Source organism: Dermochelys coriacea, chromosome 14 (assembly GCF_009764565.3).
Source record: "Dermochelys coriacea isolate rDerCor1 chromosome 14, rDerCor1.pri.v4, whole genome shotgun sequence".
NCBI lineage: Eukaryota > Metazoa > Chordata > Testudines > Dermochelyidae > Dermochelys > Dermochelys coriacea.
In genome coordinates, this window is record NC_050081.1 from 35,132,583 (window position 1) to 35,151,087 (window position 18,505).

Below are 18,505 nucleotides of genomic sequence, written 5' to 3' on the forward strand. Positions count from 1 at the left end.
TTTCACTGCTAGGTCTCTGCTTACAACCAGGACCAGGTCAGCAGTGACCTAGTATAAACAGCGATTTATAATGAGGCGTAGCCCACGTACTGTTGTTAATGGGCAAATCGTTAAGGTCTACATTTAAAACTATGGCCTAATTTGGGGTGTCTCGGTTTATCTCCTCGAAATACAGGACTTCAGAGCACGTGTTCCACCTGCATTCGCAGCTGCAGCCGGAGTCAGTGGGCGCTGCCGGTGTCCAGCCCCTTGGAAAACCAGCCCCTAAGCACTTAGGTCAGTACCCAAATTTGGACCCTAAATCAAAAGACATTCCTGACATTTGGACCCAGCCCATCATTATGCTCTGGCTCCTGTGCCGGCTAACGTGGCTGTTTGTGCCTCCTCCCCAGCAGCTGCAGGCACGGGGAGTGCTCCTGGGAGGGGTGGGCAGGAGGGAGTGGGGTTGGGGCATGGACAGGCTGAAGGAGGAGGGGGTGGAAATGGATAGAAGGGTTTGGCCAGAGCGAAGCTTCACCTCTTATATTCTGCACCCTGGCAAAGCCCCTTAGGACCATTAAACCAGGGATGCAGCTCTGGCTGGAGATCAGACTTGCTGCTAAGGCCTGCATTGGCCCTTGCAGCCACTGAATAGGGGGTCCATTGGACCAGCCTGCTCCCTGTCTCAGTTTTCCCATCTATATAATGCTTGTGTGGCTATTTGCATTACAGTCTATGGAGGACCAGGGCCCCATGGTGCTGAGCTCTGAGCAGATGTTGAGCAAATAGACCTGAAGAGCTTACGATTCAGTGTCCCAATCCTGAAAAGTCTCAGTGTCCAAATGATGCCAAAGGGACCAGAATGGGTAAAATTACAGCCACCATTTACTGAGAAAGGGGCCACCCGCAGCTGACTAACTGAATGTCCCTAAGTAACCAGCTGCACACAGTACATCCGACAGCAGGGGAGAGAAATTACAGGTACAGGGTTATGGGTAAAAGCCCTTCCCCATCTCACAGCAGGAGAGGCATTGTATGCATGTGGTGGGGCGGGGGCACATGGGGTCATGTGTCTCCCAGATTTGCTGCTTGGCTTTTAGTGACCATGCTCAGTAACATCAGCTGAAGGCACTGACCTCACTCTGCACCTGGTCGGCAGGTATGGGTCGTCTCTGCATAGCACTATGGTGTTGCTCAACACATTGAAGTTTGTGAGGTGCTCAGACAGTGCAGTGATGGGGGCCAGATAAGGCCCTGCAATCGCTAGAAGTGCAGCTGTTTCCTGTCCACATCAAGCCACAAAAACATCACACTGGGGTTGTCACAAACTTTCCTGGTTTCACACTGGCTCCTTCACTAGCTGATATTTCTCTTAATGCCCCAACTCCTGGAATCCTGTGATTACGTGACAATCTCAGCGCTCACTCTAACAAAGGTCAGTTTCTCGCTCTCATGGCTGAATGTGACCAGAGCAAATCCTGAACACTCGGAATCAATCAAACAAAAAGTCAGGAATGTAATTTTTTAGAAGAAAACCCCCTCATGTTTCCTTCAGCCAACCTCCTGTTTTTTGATTATGTGGTGCTGGCAATACTGCCTTGGCAGTGATCAGTTTCTGTTTTCAGGTCTTGTCTCCAGAAAAGGCTCTAAGGACCTAAATAGAAAAATGAAAGTTCTAATTTATCTCTTTACTTCACCCGCAATCCGGGGGGGCTGTGGTCATTTGCTGCTTGGGCCCACAGCCCAGTTCCATGCACATTCCCACACCTTGGCTTCTCTTTCTCTTTCTATTAACTGTGCTATTTTAGATAAATGATGGCACTAAATTAGGAGGCTTTCCAGGGGTAATGGATAGAGATTTAAGCCTGAGTTCTCAGTGGCACTGTATTGCCAACCCCAAACTTAAATAAGTTCCAGCTTAAATAAGTTTTTGGCCTGTGAATTTAATATCCCTAGACTTGAAAGGATTAGATTTTATCAGTAGATGTCAGTAAATGTTGATTTCACTGTACACACACAAACCATGAAAATATTTCCTTTGATAATAACTGAAATTTACCAATAGGCACTGTGGAAACAATGCTGCTTGAGAACTTACTGGAGTTCGATTTAAGGATAGTGACTTAGTATGTTATGACACGTGATGCCGACAATTTATGTTTTAAGGTTACAAAGTTTTAACTTTTTGAATCTTCATGTCTACTGTCATAAAATAATTATTGTCTGACCAAAATATTGTCTGACCCCCCTACCTTAATTTCCCACAACTGTGAACATTTAAATTGATAAAAGTTGTGCAACTGTGAAAGTTTAACTAGATAAATTTTAAAAAATTACTTAAAAATAAATATTAATCTTATTTGTCAAAATTATATATTAAATAAAATGAATTCTGCCAAGCCTAAATATCACTCCTTAGACACACTGTTTTGTAAGCTCATCAGGACAGGGGGATGCTGCCGTCCATGTGAAGCCCCAGTCACCCCCAACACCAGCCCAGGAGGCTGATTGAAGGATCAGAGTCGCCTTGCTACATTTTACACAAAAGCCTCCAGGGCTGGAATGTTACCAGTGATCTGGCTCCAACTCAGCAAATAGCCTGAGTCAGTTCCCGGAAGGGAAACACCCAGTTGCTGTTTCAGGTGGGCCGGGGGCATATTTCTGAACTCAGGAAAGTGAAACTACCCCTGTTCCACTGTCCAGAGGGAGCCATGGCCACAGACAGCCCTGTGGAAAGTGTCCAGGAAAAAGCTACATGTCCCGTCTGTCTGGAGTATTTTAAGGATCCAGTGATTAAAGACTGTGGGCACAATCTCTGCCGAGCCTGCATCACCCAGTGCTGGGAGGGACCCGACACAGCCCCCTCCTGCCCTCAGTGCAGAGAAACTGTGCAACAGAGAAACCTCAGGTCCAACAAGCAGCTGGCAAATGTCGTAGAAATCACCAAACGGCTGAGTTTACAGGCAGCGAAGGGAGCAGGAGGAGAGAGGGTGTGAGAGACACCAGGAGGTTCTGAAACTGTTCTGTGAAGAGAAAAGGAGTGCTTGTGGCACCTTAGAGACTAATAAATTTATTTGAGCATAAGCTTTCATGACCTACAGCTCACTTCATCGGATGCATTGTAGCTCACGAAAGCTTATGCTCAAATAAATTTGTTAATCTCTAAGGTGCCACAAGTACTCCTGTTCTTTTTGTGGATACAGACTAACACGGCTGCTACTCTGAAACCTGTTCTGTGAAGAGGATCAAAGCTGCCATCTGTCTGGTTTGTGACAAATCCCAGGCTCACATGGTGGTTCCCATAGAGGAAGCTGCCCAGGAGTACAAGGTAGAGAATAGCTGTCAAGTTTAACGGGTAAATGAGTTTGGATTTTAATTCTAATTTCATTTCACTGCTAGTTGCCTGTCAGAGGTTTTACTTCACCATTCAGCTCTGTAAAGCCTTCATTTTATGGATCATGTATAAATGATCTGGCAGTGTGGCAAGAAAGGCAAAAAATGAAATCTTTAAATACACCTGATATGGGAAACTTCTCTCTGAGATGCTGAATGCTTTTCAAACCTGCTTCCACTGGTGAAATAAGGGAACGTTTTAGACACCGGAAGCTGTGAAATGCTCAGTGAGCTTTGACTCACAAGAGCTACAGGCCGATCTGTGTGAGAGTGCTTCCTGCAGGCTGGAGAAGGGGAAGTTTCAAGCTGTTGTTACTGATTTGTATCATAGAGTTTATTATTATTTTTAGTTGCATTGCAGTAGCTCCCATATGAGATCTGGCCCATGAACAAAGCACATTGAGGGAAAATCCCTGGCATGAGCAGTTTACAGTCTACTCTAGATAGACAAGACAGAAAAAGGATAGGAGGCGAGTTAACAGAGCAAGTCTGAGCGGACCGGATCAATCAGCACTTTCAAGCTGCCCTCCCTTGTATACCCCTGGGCTCATAGGCTGGGCCAAACAGCACTTCCAAGCTGCCACCCTTATATGCCACAGGTACCGCACCGGAATAGAGTAAGCCTGAGCCAGCTGGGTCGCAAAGCACTTCCAGGCTGCCACCCTTATACGCCCCTGGACTCAGCAGACTGAGTCAAGCGGCACTTTCAAGCTGCCACCCTCAAATGTCACAGGTTTAGCATGTCCCTATCCTCACTTTCATGTCACAATTGTACTGGTAATAACCCACTTGATGAGCAAACCCTACAGTATTTTGGGCGCTACAGGGATCTTTAGCTTAGGTAAAAGAAGTGTGGCTGCAGAGTAAATGGGGAAAGAAAAACACAAAAGAGTAAAATTCAGAGAGAGAGAGAGAGAGAGAGAGAGAGAGGCAACCAGCTTAACCATACAAGCTATTTTTTGAATAATAGTGTGTGACAGGGTCAAGCCAGATGGCTACAAAAGAGTGGTCAGAGGTAGATACATTAGTTCCAGGTTAAGCTGGTCCTTTTTCCCTGGGTAAAATAACAGGGACTATTCCAGAACACTCAGGAACTTTCTAGAACTAATTAAGGTAGACAGGCTAATTAGGACACCTGTAGCCAATTGGGAAGGTGCTAGAATTAATTAAGGCTAATCAGGACACCTGGTTTAAAAAGGCTCTCACTCCAGTTAGCAAGGTGCATGCAAGGAGCTGAGAGTGAGAGAGCATACAGCTGGAGGACTGATCATGAATGCTATCTGGCATCAGGAGGAAGGTCCTGTGGTGAGGCTAAAGAAGGTATTGGGAGGAGGCCATGGGGAAGTAGCCCAGGGAGTTGTAACTGTCACAAAGGTGTTACACAAAACCCTGTAGACAGCTGTGATCCACAAGGCCCTGGGCTGGAACCCAGAGTAGAGGGTGGACCTGAGTTTCCCCCATCTGCCCAACTCCCTATTGGATACAGGAGGAGTTGACTTGGACTGTGGGCCCCATCAGAGGGGAAGGTCCCTGGCCTGTCCCCTGACCCACTAGGTGGATCAGCAGAGACTGTAGGGATTTTTCTCCTTCCTTTTCCCTATGCTGGCCAGGGATAAGGTTATCTGAGTGAACGGCAGATTCAAGCCATGAAAGTAGCCAATCTGAGGGCTACTGTGAATCTCTGAGGCAAGCAAAATCCAACAACAAGTGCAGGACCCACCAAGGTAGAGGAGGAACTTTTGTCACAAGTGATAACCACACAAGGAGAGCCTAAACCAACATAAGTTACACTATTAAAGGTTAATACCTGAGGTAGAAGGGAAAACAGAGAGAGAGAGCTGTGATCTCACCAACTTTCAGGAAGCTTGAACTGGTCGCGGTTCCCAGGTAATGGTGGTAGTTCAGGGTCCTGAGGGCAGGAGACAGGCAGAGCCCCCAGCACAGCCAGTCAGGAGAAGATGGAGTCCCAGTGGAACTGTTGCAGAGATTGGATCCATGCATCAGAACACTTACTGGAGTGTGAGTAGGGGTTTTTGTAGGGAAAATACAATGGTTCAATGGAGAGCACTAGATTTGTTTATGGGTAAACTGACGATTCAAGGGTTTTCTTTCAGTTAGACAATAGGAGCTGATCACTCTTGGCTATGGGTAGCGTTCCTTCCAGGGAGCTCACAATGCAATTAGGCTGTTTCAGTATTTTGGATATCAATCAAGGATTCATTAGTAGAATTGGTCTAATAACTACTGAGCTGGATGTGTGTAGGCATAGGCTCCTTAACATCTGGAGCAGAGATCCCCCAGGATGCAGTGCTTCCCTGCTTTTCTGGTCCCAGAGTTCAGTGCGGTTCTTGCGTTGGAATCTCTGGTCTCCATTCTGTATGCTATGCCTCCCTGTCCTATCTTGCATGCAGATGAAGTTAGGTGAGTTGCCCTAATCTTGTCACCCTTGTCAGGAGGGGTCTAGATGTCTCCTCTCACCCTTCACTGCTCTCTGCAAGTCTTTTCTCTGATTGGTTTTGGTTCAGGCAGAGGCTGGTGTGAGAGGGTGTCCTTTCATGAGTCAGAGAGGCTGGATACTTGCACCCTGGTTCCTCAAGAACACAGATGAGTGGTATCCCCCCATTCTTGCCTAATAGGGCTAGCCCCCACCTATACCATTCAGCCTGCCTGGGCCAGCTCCCGCCTTTGTCAGAGCAGCCCCACCTGCATCATTGTGCATGGAGGTGCCACCCCCACCCTCACGGGTGTCCTCCTGCATCCTCAGTCTCCTCCTCTCTTTTGCACCAGACAAAGCCACGTCCAGTGCTGGGTCCCTACCGGATAGGCATAGGGCTCCACAGAACTGGGACTGCACAGCTTCAAACCAGACGAGTGGCCTCCCGACGTCCCATGGGGTTTGCTCTGATACTTAAACAGCTCTGTCCAATCAGTGCCATCCCAGGGCTGCAGGGCTGAAATCCCAGCCCATATGTAAACCCTGGTGGCTTCTGGGATTTGTATCACTTGGTTCATTAAACCTTCTACAAAACAGGTTTGATTCATCCCCATGGGACTCCAGTGCCCTGGTATGTGCTGTACCACTAATCAATTCAGTAAAGCTTGGTTATAATTGAGATCTCTCTCTAATTACTAAAAAGACTGAATCTGAATAGGTAACAAGTTTCAATGTAACGCGCTCCCAGTCTCCATTAATGAGGTTTCATCTCCTGGGTGGTCCAGATGTCACAACAATTAGAACCACAGTCATCTTGGGTTTTGGGTGGAAAAACACCCACTTCCAACCACCTCTCAACTATCCAGATGAAACCTCCCAAATTCTTTCTTTGTTCAGGAAAGAATCCAGGCCCATTTGAAGACTCTGAAGGAAGACAGAAAAGCTGCTGGGATTGAAAGCGACTAGAGAGGGGAAAAGCCGGGAGTATCTGGTAGGTGCCCGTTATGAAACGGCAGGGACTGGCCGTGGGAGGTCTGTTTGGAGGCAGACTCCTGTGTGGCCTTGGGGAACATGGGTTTGTGTGTGATTCTCCATGATCATGGATTGCTGGGTTAGATTCATGTGTAGAAAAGCCCTAAGCTTCCATTGCAGTTGATGAGTTAATGTCTAGCCCTTGTGGCTCTCCCAGAAATCCTCCCCAAGTGAACTGGGCAGGCTTCTAAAAGGGTGTTCGGTCAGGAAAGTTGGCAGCCCTACCTCGGAGCATGGAGATCAAACCGTGAATTGGCCATAAAGACTTAATTCCAGTTTTATCCCCAGAGCTGGTATCTCCAGGCCAGAGATGAAGAATATTAGTGAGTCCTTTGAAGGGAAGGCTTTATGGCCATGGGCTGTGTTGCACTTGCTCTGAGGCTGGGAGAAGTCAAGGAATTCTAACTCCAGGCATATTAGAGCAGCGACTCACTAGCCAAAACTTATTATGAATCATTAAGTGAAATATAATCCCGTGACATTATTTCTCTCCAGGTGTGTGAAGGGGAAGTTCCAGCAGCTTCAGCTTTCTCCTGAACTAGAAGTGAGACTCAGTGCAATATTTTTCTGGGAGAAACCACTATCGCAGGGGCGGGCAAACTTTTTGGCCTGAGGGCCACATCAAGTTTCTGAAATTGTATGGTAGGCTGGTTAGGGGAGTCTGTGCCTCCCCAAATAGCCAGGTGTGGCCTGGCCCCCGCCCCCTATCTGACCCCCCTGCTTCTTGCCCTTTGATGTCCCCCCTGGAACTCCTGCCCCATCCAACCCCCCCTTTTCCCTGTCTCCTGAATTCCCCCAGAACCCCTGCCCCTGACTGCCCCCTGCTGCACCATCCACCCCCCCCTCCTTCCTGACTTCCCCCCGGTACCTCTGCCCCCATTCAACCTCCCTGCCCTCTGACCACCCTGACCCCTATCCACACCCCCACCCCTGAGCACCACCCCAAACTCCCCTGCCCTCTATCTAACCCCCCCTGCTCCCTGCCCCATTACCGTGCTGCCTGGAGCACTGGTGGCTGGCAGCACTACAGCCGCACTGCCCAGAGCACCAAGACTGGCAGCTGTGCTGCCTGGAGCCAGCCACACCACTGCGCAGCACGGAGCACTGGGTCAGACCACAGCTCTGCAGCTGTGCTGCCCCAGGAGCTCACAGCCCTGCCACCCAGAGCACTGTGCCAGCGGCGCAGTGAGCTGAGGCTGCAGGGGGACAGCAGGGGAGGGGTCTGGGGGCTAGCCTCCCAAGCCAGGAGCTCAGGGGCCAGGCAGAAAAGTCCTGCAGGCCGGATGTGGCCCGCAGTTTGCCCACCTCTGGACTATCGGAAACTCTGAGGAAGTTCAAAGGTACCCAGAAGGGATCTAGGGGGGAAATTGGGATGAACCATGGGAAGAGAATGGTGCTGGTCAATTGGTTCACACTTAAATGATGCTTCTATTTAATTGTTAGGTGAGACTGCCACGCACTTGGGGTCCAAAAGACTCAGATGGATTAATTCAAACCTTTTTGTTTTTACCAAAACCATGTCTGGCCATTACAATTACAATTATTATTACAGTAAGAAATGACTCATAGATTCCTTGACCAGAAGGGACCATAATGATCATCTAGTCTCACTTCTTGCACACTGCAGTCCACAGAACCTCGCCAAACCAGTCTTGCAATTGACCCCTAACCTCTGGCTGAGTTACTGGAGTCCTAAAATCATGATTTAAAGATTTCAAGGTACACAGAATCCAGCATTTACTTTAGTTTAACATGTGCAAGCGATCCATGCCCCACACCGCCTAAGAAGGCACAAAACCCCCAGGGTCTCTGACAGTCTGACCTGGGGGAAAATTCCTTCCCAACCCCAAATATGGTGGTCAGTTGGACACTGAGCATTTTGGCAAGAACCAACAACCAGACACCTGGGAAAATTTCTCTCTAACTTGGAGCCCTCCCTTTCTAGTGCCCCATCACCAGCCATTGGCATATTTGCTACTAGCCATCACATATAGAAAGAAGTGCTGGCCCATTCCCTTCTCCCCAGGCATAGGCGAGTCATGGGGGATTTCTCCGATGAAGCCCTGACTATCCCTTACAAATGTCTGACATACATATATCATTCTGATGTGTATAGTATTATTTCTTTTCCAATCACCTTTGTGTGTGATGAATATTAAATATCTTTGTAGTGGTGCGGTGGCCCCATTCCAGAGGAGGAGAGGTGAAAGCAGCCCTGGGGAGGCTGTACAGAGGAGCCCAAGTCAATGAGAAGTGCTCATTAGCAGCCAATGAATGGAGGGCTTGCTCCTATATAAGGGCTGGTCAGCAGAGCTAAGTGAAGTAGAAAAGAGTAGTTTCTCCTTGGAAGCCAAGGCTGTAAAGATGTTGTTGTTTCCATTGCTGGGAGATGCCTGAATGAGGGAGGAAACAGAAGGCTTCAAACCTTTTAATATTAAATACCTGAGTGTGTCTTAGTCTGTTTCTCTGTCACAATTAAAACACAGTTCTATGTGTTCAGAGTGGGGATGCTGTTATAAATACGAAAGCCTGAAATCTCATCTCCTTTTCCCCACCAGATACTCCATCATCTGCACTAGAGACACAAAGAGGGAGATTTTAGGAGCCCACAGACAGGGTGAGTTTGCAGGTGGAGATTGTTAAATTTTAAGAAAATTCCAGTGAAAACATCTTCATGACATTGTAGCTAAAGTTACCAACAAACTGACAATGCTCATTACACACACTGCCCTAAAAATAACCCATAAACAGCGAGGTGATCCAGGGGCACTGGAACAGGGGGCACCAAGGGGCCAGGCCTACCCACTTTTTAACATTGGCATAGTTTGGGGGTAGGTGGCCATGTTGTTCCCTCAAACTGCAAGCTGTGGGCAGGCATGGAGCATCGCAGGCCATGGCTGCACTTCATGGCAGGGTAGCTGATCAGCTCTCCCATGCTTAGTGCAGCCCTTGCCAGTGGTGCCAGCCTCTCCCTGGTGCCAGCCCCTCTCAGTGGCCCCACCCCTGCTCCTCTTCCCTTGAGGCCCTGGCCAGGCCAGAAGCCAGAGCTGGGCTGCCACCCAGGGAGTCCAGGTCACAGTGGGGAGCCCTGGTTCCTCCACTTGCCCTGGGCAGCGCAGTGCAGGGACATGGGCCAGTGGTTGTTCTCTGGACCACTGCCCAGAGCCGCTGGAGGGACTGGGTCTCTCCACAGAGGCCAAGGCTCCCAGCCTGGTGAGGGGCAGGGCCTCAAGGGGAAGAAGAGTGGGGTGAAGCCACAGAGGGGGCAGGACTATAGGCAGTAGGATCTTGTGCCTCTCCCCCTCGCCCCAACTTCTTCCAAGATTCTAGCACTCCTGGGGAGATCCAAGCTGGCATCACAAAAACACTCTGGATACCAACCTTAGTGCTGAGTTCATGCCCACGCTACTGAACAGAAACTCTCCCTGAGCAGCGCACGAACAAAGCTCTCTGCCCTGAGGGCTGCCGCATCCCTCTGCTTTACCCAGAGACTCCCCATTGCTCTTCTTCAACATCCGGCCTTTCTTTTGAGCAGGGCTGGGCTCTCCCACGGGAGCTGCACCCTGCTTCCTGGATTGGGGAGATGCTCTCCCTCTGATGCTGCCAGCTCCTCCCTTCTCTCTGGGCTGGGGATGGGGCTCCCCCTCCAATGCTGCCTCCTACTCTGGCGTTAAGCGGCTCTTCCCCAATGCTGCACCTTCCTCTCTGTTCCCGGGCCTGGGAGTGGAGGCTGTGTTTGGGGATGGAGTTTCTTGCTGTGGTTTTAAGCTGGTACCCCTCCCCTCTATAAAAGCTTCTGACACCATCCTTGCTATGTCTCTGATGCTGGGAATGGAGAAACCCCAGCGGGGGGGCAGGGAGCTGAAGCTTCTGGAAGCAAATGAGAAACTAATGAAGTGGGTCCCATTACCCAGGCTGAGGGACTGCAGTGACATCTCTGCTCAGTCTCAGGTGCCCAGGACCGAGGCAGCTCCCTGGGATCCAGGCCTGTCCCAACCAGAACAAGGCTGCTGGGGAGAGTGAGAAATGGTCCCAGCCTCCCCCAGGGCTGAGCTCTGCCCCTCAAGCGCTGATTCTCTCTTCCCTCAGCCGATGTGATCTGGCTTATCCTGTCTGAGGACTGGAGAAGTGTGAGATGTGGATGCACAGCACAGGATCTTCCCAAAAACTCAGAGATTTGACACTGTGCTGTGTGTGCTGGGCTGTGAGGGATTCACCACGGGGAAACATTGCTGGGAGGAGAGGATGGGGGAGCCTGAGCTGTGGGGGTGGCCAGAGAGTCTGTGAGCAGGAAGGGAGGGATCAGCAGTAGCCCTAAGGAGGGGATCTGGGCTGTGGAGCAGGATTGGGGTCAGTTCTGGGCTCTCATCTCCCCTGTGACAACCCCTGCCCCTGAGCCAGGTCCCCAGCAAGATCCGGGTTTGTCACCTGCCCCTGGTTACAGTCCAGGCATTTATCGATGCTGGTGATGAGGCCCCAGTCTTCACTTTCCCACCAGGCTCTGTCACTGGGGAGAGAATCTGATGCTGGCTCTGGGTGTGATCGGGATCCCCGCTCTGCTTGTGTCCCTGAGACATGGGGCCTGGGAGGAACATCCCACTGCATTCCTGAGATCCGCCTCTCTCGTCTCACACAGTGTAGTCTCTGTGACCTCTGCCTCTGGACTTTTTATCATGCTGTCTCTGTGATCCTGGAGGTTGCTTTGGGTCTCAACTCTGTGCAGCCTCTGGACTGTCAAACCATAGAGAGCATTGAGTGAGAGAGGTGGAGAGGCCGATGTCATTGCCCAAGGGATTGTGCTTCTCTAGCAAAAAGAAAAGGAGTACCCGTGGCACCTTAGAGACTAACAAATTTATTAGAGCATAAGCTTTCATGAGCTACAGCTCACTTCATTGGATGCATTTGGTGGAAAAAAGTTTTTTCCACCAAATGCATCCGATGAAGTGAGCTGTAGCTCACGAAAGCTTATGCTCTAATAAATTTGTTAGGCTCTAAGGTGCCACGGGTACTCCTTTTTCTTTTTGTGAATACAGACTAACACGGCTGCTTAACTGAAACCTGCTTCTCTAGCCACAGTCATCCTAGCCCTACAGCCTCAAGGACTCCTATCTACCCAATCCTCTGGCCTCTTAGTTCTAGGACCCCTGGAAGCTCCTTCCCCCTCCCTCCCTGCAGCCTTGGCGCTGTAGGAGGAGCAGAGCATCCCTGAGGGACAGATGTGGGAGCTGCATAGCACAATTGGTGAAGGGGCTGGGAGCTTAAGTATGTTGAGTTGGGAGGCAGACTTATTAGTCTGTCTAGGGACAGGCAGGTGTGGGGGTGGTAGGGACACAGAATTAATTAATTGGTGTTTTGGGGAGAAGCTGGAGGCTCCACACCAGCTGGAATCCTGGGAGAGGGAGAGCCAGGGATTGGGCAGTGCACATTCATCCCAATATCCAGTAGAAATGAGTGGGTAGCGTAGACACTTCCTACCTCGATAGAAGGGGTTTTTCATCAATGCAGTTAATCCACCTCTGGGGGAGGCAGTAGTTAGGGCAACAAAAAATTCTTCCCTTGACCTATCTGCGTCTACATCGGGGTTAGATCGACCTAACTACATCACACAGGGTGTGAAAGTTTTCACAGGTCTGAGCGATGTTGCTAGGCCAACCTAAGTTGTAGGTGTAGACCAGGCCTCAGGAAGAATAAGGATATGGCTACACTACAGTCACTACTGCAGCAGAGCTACAGCTGGGTTGCTGAAGTGCCATAGGGTAGATGCATCCTACATTGACAGAAGTGGGTTTTTTCCATTGCTCTAGTTAATCCCCTTTCTGAGAGACCGTAGCCAGGTCACCGGCAGAATTCCATTGTCTACACCGAAGGTTAGGTCGATCTAGCTGTGGCACTCAGAGCACACGTCTCACAGCCCTGAATAATGTCACCAGGTTGATCTAAGTATTAAGTGTAGAGCAGGCCTAAGGGTGGCTTCCCTAGAGAAGGTTGGAAACACAGGGGCTGAGGGATTGGCTGGCAGCTTGTTCTGCGTGAGGCAGAAAGCCCAGAGAAGCAGTTGTGAGTGTGATCCTGGCAGGAAACAGAGACAGAGCTTGCTTTAGGGACAGGGTTCCCTGGAAAGGCAGACATGCATTTCTGAGTAAGGAAATTGCCTGCAGTTGTTTGTTTCTACCGTGTTCAGGGCAATGCCTGACTCCTATAATTCATTCCTCCTGCCAGTGGAAGAACCTAGTGGGTCCCAAACACTGGCTAACATCTCAGGTCAAAGGAGCAATGGTGCAACCCAGGTCAGAATCTAGACCTGTGGCAGCAAATGTGTTGGTGGGAAACATTTGTGGGGAGCTCCAGCAGCAGAGCCTGTGCAGAGGGGCAGATTGCTGCTCATTGTGGACCTGAGCACGTCCAGCTCTGTGTGCTGAGCAGTCCCCATTGTCCCTGCTCTCCAAGCTGACTCGCCTTTCCCCAGAGTCAGACAAAACCCAAACATGGATCCCTAGCTTGTATTTCCCCCCAGCAGAACCAGCCCACAAAGTGATGATGGGCTCAGTATCAGCCCAAGGAGAAAAAATGACAGGAAGAGACTGGGGCAGCTGGAATGGGCTGGGGGTAGGGCAAAGCATAGGATTTTTACTTTCCCTTCTGTCTCGGCACCTCTAGAGGCAATTCCTCTCTCGCAAGTATAGACTTCATGTGTAGAAAAGAAACTTTTAAGGAACAGAGGGAAGTCAGCCAGGATTTTTGGGAAAATGCTACAAGCAGAATTCATAAACATAACACCACGAGCAAAAGACCCACTCCAGAGTACGTTCCCCTCCCTTCTCCCCTTTCCATGCTCACAGCGAAGACCCAAAGTTCAGAGGTGAATTTGCAGAGTTTAACTTCCCACCCTGGCTGGAGGTGGGTGCATCTTCTTCACTTCACTGTCCATCCTGTCACCACTCCACTTCACCAGCTGCTCAGCCAGCTGTTCACTCACTGCCACACACTCTCTGGGAGGTCTTGAGGTCTTACCACTTAGCACAATTCTCAAGGATTTCAGCTGTTAGGGAGGAAATCTCACTGTTAGCACAGATAAAACAGTCTATTGTATCAGAAAGACTAAGCCAAAGCAATCCTAATACTTAGACCTGGTTATCAGTGATTTCAGCTCTGGTGGTGTATAAGAAGACTCTCACTTGAGTCTTAATCAGCTCTATTATTATACACTGAACCCCAGAATGATCAACCATTCCCCTATGTGTGCTCATGCACACACACAAATACAAGAATGAGGGCGAGCCCGTCAATCAGGGTATGCCCATCACAGTTCTGCTGCCCTTGATTCACACAACAAGGAGAACAACCCTTTAGTACCTCTGCCCCCAATAACAAAGTGATTTGTGATCCAACACCAGCCAAAAGTGACCATTTGGGCAAAGCAGCCCCATCATGCTGAGCACCGAGGAGGGGTAGATGTGCCCATGCAAACAAGGTTGGCTCCTGAATTCCTCTTCCCCAGCTCATCACTAGGTGTCAGGAGAGAGCTCATTCAGACCCTGCTTACGTTAACAATGTCCTAGTTCGGTTGAGGGCACGTCTACACAGCACCTGGGAGGTGTGATTCCCAGCTCAGATACATATATACACACTGCCACTAGCCAATAGTGGTGAGACTGAAGGGGAAGCAGCCCCAGTGCCCCATGGAAGGGGAATTCCAGTGGTTCAAAGGGGCTGCAGCCTGAGCTCCAGGGCACAGGCTGGGGGAGGGGCTGACTTTAGGGTGGACAGGCTGTGATGTGCTGGGGCCCTGTGTCCTGGTCCCAGGATGGGGGTGGATTTCACTTTCCCAACCCCCTGCACTTCATCTGGTTACTGGGGTGCAGTGAATGGTCACTCATTGGCCCTCTGCGAGGGGACTGTGTCTGCCAGGCTGAGCTGGCCATGCAGCCAGGGCTGGTCCCAGGGTGCAGAATCACTCCAGCCCCTTGGGAGTGGCGCAATCAGCCAGGCCAGGGCCTGCCCCAGCTGGGCTCCCTCAGGACACACTTGCCTGGAGGGGCCCAGACAAGCCCCCAATACTGTGCCCCCTCTCCCTCCGCAACTGGCTGAGACTGGCCGGGCTTCTGCACCAGTCCCAGGTGGCTCAGCTCTGGGGAGACAGGTGAGGCTCCACAGATGGTGAGAAGCAGAGACTACCCAGAACTGGAGGGCAGGCAGAGAGGAACAAGGGGTGGATGGGATGGGGGGGAAACCTGTGGGCTGGTGGAGTCTCAGGGCACAGTGCAAGCAGAACAGGCTGGGTCTTCTTCTGAGCATGGACCTAGCTCCATGATGCCAGTGGTGCCATTGTAAACCCTGCACTACCTTTCACTTCCAGTTCCCTGGAGTTTCTCCCCAGGTTTCAGTCTTTGGCAGAGCAGCTGCTTTTCAATTCTAACCAGGATCCAAGTTTTCCTGAACACACCAGACCCTGCCTGGGGTTTCCTCAGGAAATGGAGGACAAAATGTATTTTTGCTTCTCCTTATGTTTCCCAGAACTCATTGTTTTGCTCCTAAAAGGCCGGTTGACACCCCACACCCCCTCATGGGTGTCTTCGTGTGGTGCTGGCTCCAAGTGGTCTTGTCATACTCCTGTTTGTTCCATGTGCCAACAGAATTCCAGAGTGTTGACTGGCAATGCTAAACTTACAAATGAAACAGAGAGACACATTAAACCACCTGTCCGGGTACATGGGCCAGCCTGTGACATGTTCCTTTCCAGCCTCTCTGGGTGTTTACTGCAAATAACCATGTAACTTGGGAACTGTTCAGGGAGCTCTGGAGGGAGATGGTTGGTCATGGGGCTCATCCATCTTGAAACATGCCAGGATGTGGCAATAGCAAGAAATGTATGTGCTGAATGGCTAAAATGTGGAACAGCTGTTTTGCTGCACATCGATCTACAACCTACAGATAAAAATTGTGAATTAAGCAAACCACCACAAACAACAATATAGATTTTAAATAATGTATAATTGAATTAAAAGAAACACAAATGCAAAGCACACTGTACTACAAAATTCCCCTGCATGGCTCTGCTGCTGGATTTGAGTCATGGGTCTTCAGAACCCCACTACACACACCATCTGGAAATAATTGTTGGGCTGTGTGTGGACCAGCTGCTGGAGGAAACAAGACACAGGCTGTGCCAGTGGGTTACACAAGTATTTGCTAGTCATCAGTAGAACATTTAGAATCAGGACTCTGAGGTCCTATTGCTGGCTCTGGTGTGGGGCAATGGTTAGCGACAGGAGAACCAATAAACAGAGAGTTGACATTTTCAGCCAAGGCAATGGGGCTGAGTAGTCAAGACCTGGGGCCTCCCTGTTGGAGACCCTGGTTCTATTCCCCATTTTGATGTCAGTGACCTTATGCAACTTCTCTGTTAACTTATTAGCAAAATGGGCTGCAAAGGTGTCCGATAGTAGACTGCCTTCAAGGGCTGGGATCGCAAAGTCATGGTCAGTCATAAAGGCTGGGAGGTGACTGCAAATACAAACAGCACTCAAGAGAAGTTAGATGATTTGTACTCAATGCTTCTGACTTGTTTCACTTCAATCCAGCCCACATTTTTTGTCATTGTTGGTGAGCACCCCCACTCCCCCATCCCACTGTTCTCCTAAGCAGTCTGGGAATTGTCTCATTGGCACAGTCAGCTGCAAGCACAGCTCCTCTAGGCCACATGTGTTGGCCAAAAATAACTGCATGTCACGTGTGTTTGACTGGTGACTGCAATTCTCAGGCAATACATTCACCAGCGAAAACCCCAGTGCAGTGAGATCCTCTTCCTGAGCCCATCCACCGCACTGACAGTATTGGGCTGCCAGACAGCAGGAAGTCTGGTTAGAAGCAAGTTTACAACCATGTAACCAGTTTGCTTTACACAAGAGTAACGATGTATCTCATCACAGTGTGTGTCAGGATCTGTAACAATATTGTATCCAGTTGCTTATGAAGTTACCAGCTGCTCCTCCAGCAACACCCCTTTCCCCATCGCAGCTGCAGCTCTTGTTCTGGTTCCAGAAGGTCACTCCCCAGATCCCCTATTGAATCTGATATCAAAGTCATGCTGTTGCAAAAGAGTCCTGGCTGCAGTGCCCAGCTCCATGAAACAGCAGCAGAATGAAGGAGTGTGACTGATGGCTACGAATCTCCAGCCATGTATTCTCCAGCAAAACAAGGAGCAGGGCCAACCTTCCCCTTAAGGAAAATAATTTCAGCTCACACCATCCAGCTGCAAGAACATACAAATTCCACAGTGCACTGCATTGCATAGCTGCAACATTGTATCCAGCTGTATGGCAGCCCCTGTAACAGCCACATCCCTAGCAAGTGCTCCTTTCTCACCACAGCTGGATTTCCATGTCTCATCCCAAGTGGCTGCTTCCCAGATCCCCTCCTGCAGCCAGACTGCACAAGTGGCCTGAGAGCCTTGGAGACAGGAGATCTCTGGTTAGCCCATCCCCTGTACAGCACAGGAGCCCCAATGCCACCATACAATGGGCACTGGTCAACCTTATGATTCAGTTGCAGAAGACCACACCAGGGGGATTGCTCAACCCATTGACTGGGCAAAGCCCACCAGGACATGTCTGAGCAAGTGTGTTGTAGGCACATGGGCTAAGGATATAAAACGGGGGGACTGTGGCATCATGCTTTTGCCTTTCTCCACTCCCTTCTAAGCTGGAAGCAACAAAAATGCTGATAAAACAAAGACTTCAACTGAGGAGACTGGTCCTGGCTTAAAGGTGAAGCCTGTGTATCAAGGACTGTTCCATTCAGTGAGGTGAGAAAATTGTTTGATCTAAATACTGCCTAGTGTAACAAAGTTTAGGATTTCGATTGTAGGTTTATCGTTTATTTTCTTTGGTAACTGTCTCTGTCTCTGACCTTTTATTCCTATCACTTCTAATCATTTAAAATGTATATTTCTGTAGCTAATAAATCTTATATTTTACCTAAAACAGTGGGTTTTGGTTGAAGTGCTTGGGAAATCTCAGCTGGTACAAAGTCTGGAGCACATCCTCTCCACACTGACGGAGGGACAGACTGGGTTATAAATTTACACTGGCCAGGCTTCTGACCTGGGCAAGATGGTACAGCTCTGGGGTGTAAGGCTGGGGATCTGGGAGATATTGGCTGATGCCTTTCTCTGTGTAATGTGTGAGTGGCTCTGGGAGCATTCAGGCAATCTAGCTGGGTGTGGGGCTCCATCTACTGTTCTGCTGAGTGATGATAGCTCCCAGAGGGGTTTACTGCTTATCACTAGCAAAGCATTGTGAGGGACAGCCCAGGCTGGAGAGTTAAGGGGCCACAGTGGTACCTCGGCTCCAGGTTGTACCCAGGGATCCTGTCACAAGGAGAGTGCTATGTCTGCTGACCAATCAGAAATTTAGAATCAGCTAACTGCAGTTTGATCCCTGTTTGACTCCTACCTGAGAACAGAGATGGGTTGGGCTTTAACCTTGAGCCTTACAGCAATAAAGAAATTCACTTTACAGGAAACTCCAGATTAGCAGTACAAAGGTTGCTTGTTGCTTAAGTAATTAAAAGGTGAGTTTCCATTTGGAGCATGAGATGAAAAATATAATGATTATCAAGATGGTATTGAGCAGTTCTCGACAAGCAGGAAGCAGATCCTCTTCAAAA

At 49.6% G+C, this 18,505-nt stretch overlaps 8 protein-coding genes across 40 annotated transcripts in view; 6 read left to right on the forward strand and 2 right to left on the reverse strand.

Annotated features, from left to right (window-relative positions):
- LOC119843327 (E3 ubiquitin-protein ligase TRIM11-like) overlaps positions 1–11,542 on the forward strand; it is a 790,215-nt gene extending 778,673 nt beyond the window's left edge. The window contains exon 9 of the mRNA XM_043496907.1: positions 11,297–11,542. Within this exon, the coding sequence (XP_043352842.1) occupies positions 11,297–11,362 (66 nt within the window). The 3' untranslated portion in view covers positions 11,363–11,542. The remainder of the gene's footprint in view (positions 1–11,296) is intronic.
- The window catches only part of LOC119843287 (zinc finger protein 850-like), a 1,467,609-nt gene that overhangs the window by 1,357,360 nt on the left and 91,744 nt on the right, over positions 1–18,505 (reverse strand). The gene's annotated exons all lie outside the window — the stretch shown is intronic.
- LOC119843274 (zinc finger protein 850-like) overlaps positions 1–18,505 on the forward strand; it is a 1,382,451-nt gene that overhangs the window by 1,059,566 nt on the left and 304,380 nt on the right. The window lies entirely within an intron of this gene.
- The window catches only part of LOC119843356 (zinc finger protein RFP-like), a 1,128,717-nt gene that overhangs the window by 1,042,370 nt on the left and 67,842 nt on the right, over positions 1–18,505 (reverse strand). The window lies entirely within an intron of this gene.
- The window catches only part of LOC119842642 (zinc finger protein 239-like), a 1,225,455-nt gene that overhangs the window by 436,208 nt on the left and 770,742 nt on the right, over positions 1–18,505 (forward strand). The gene's annotated exons all lie outside the window — the stretch shown is intronic.
- The window catches only part of LOC119843367 (zinc finger protein 664-like), a 1,158,238-nt gene that overhangs the window by 287,342 nt on the left and 852,391 nt on the right, over positions 1–18,505 (forward strand). The gene's annotated exons all lie outside the window — the stretch shown is intronic.
- The window catches only part of LOC119843338 (zinc finger protein 850-like), a 621,437-nt gene that overhangs the window by 287,342 nt on the left and 315,590 nt on the right, over positions 1–18,505 (forward strand). The window lies entirely within an intron of this gene.
- LOC119843306 (butyrophilin subfamily 1 member A1-like) overlaps positions 1–18,505 on the forward strand; it is a 66,425-nt gene that overhangs the window by 12,679 nt on the left and 35,241 nt on the right. For 28 of the 31 annotated variants that reach the window (XM_043496769.1, XM_043496741.1, XM_043496740.1 and 25 more), the window contains exon 2: positions 14,675–14,686. The exons of 1 other annotated variant lie outside the window; for it this stretch is intronic. The gene's annotated coding sequence lies outside the window, so the exon portion shown is untranslated. Of the gene's footprint in view, positions 1–4,378; positions 4,384–8,165; positions 8,179–14,674; positions 14,687–18,505 lie in introns of those variants that run through there. 2 more of the 31 variants (XM_043496743.1, XM_043496761.1) reach the window with 2 other exon arrangements.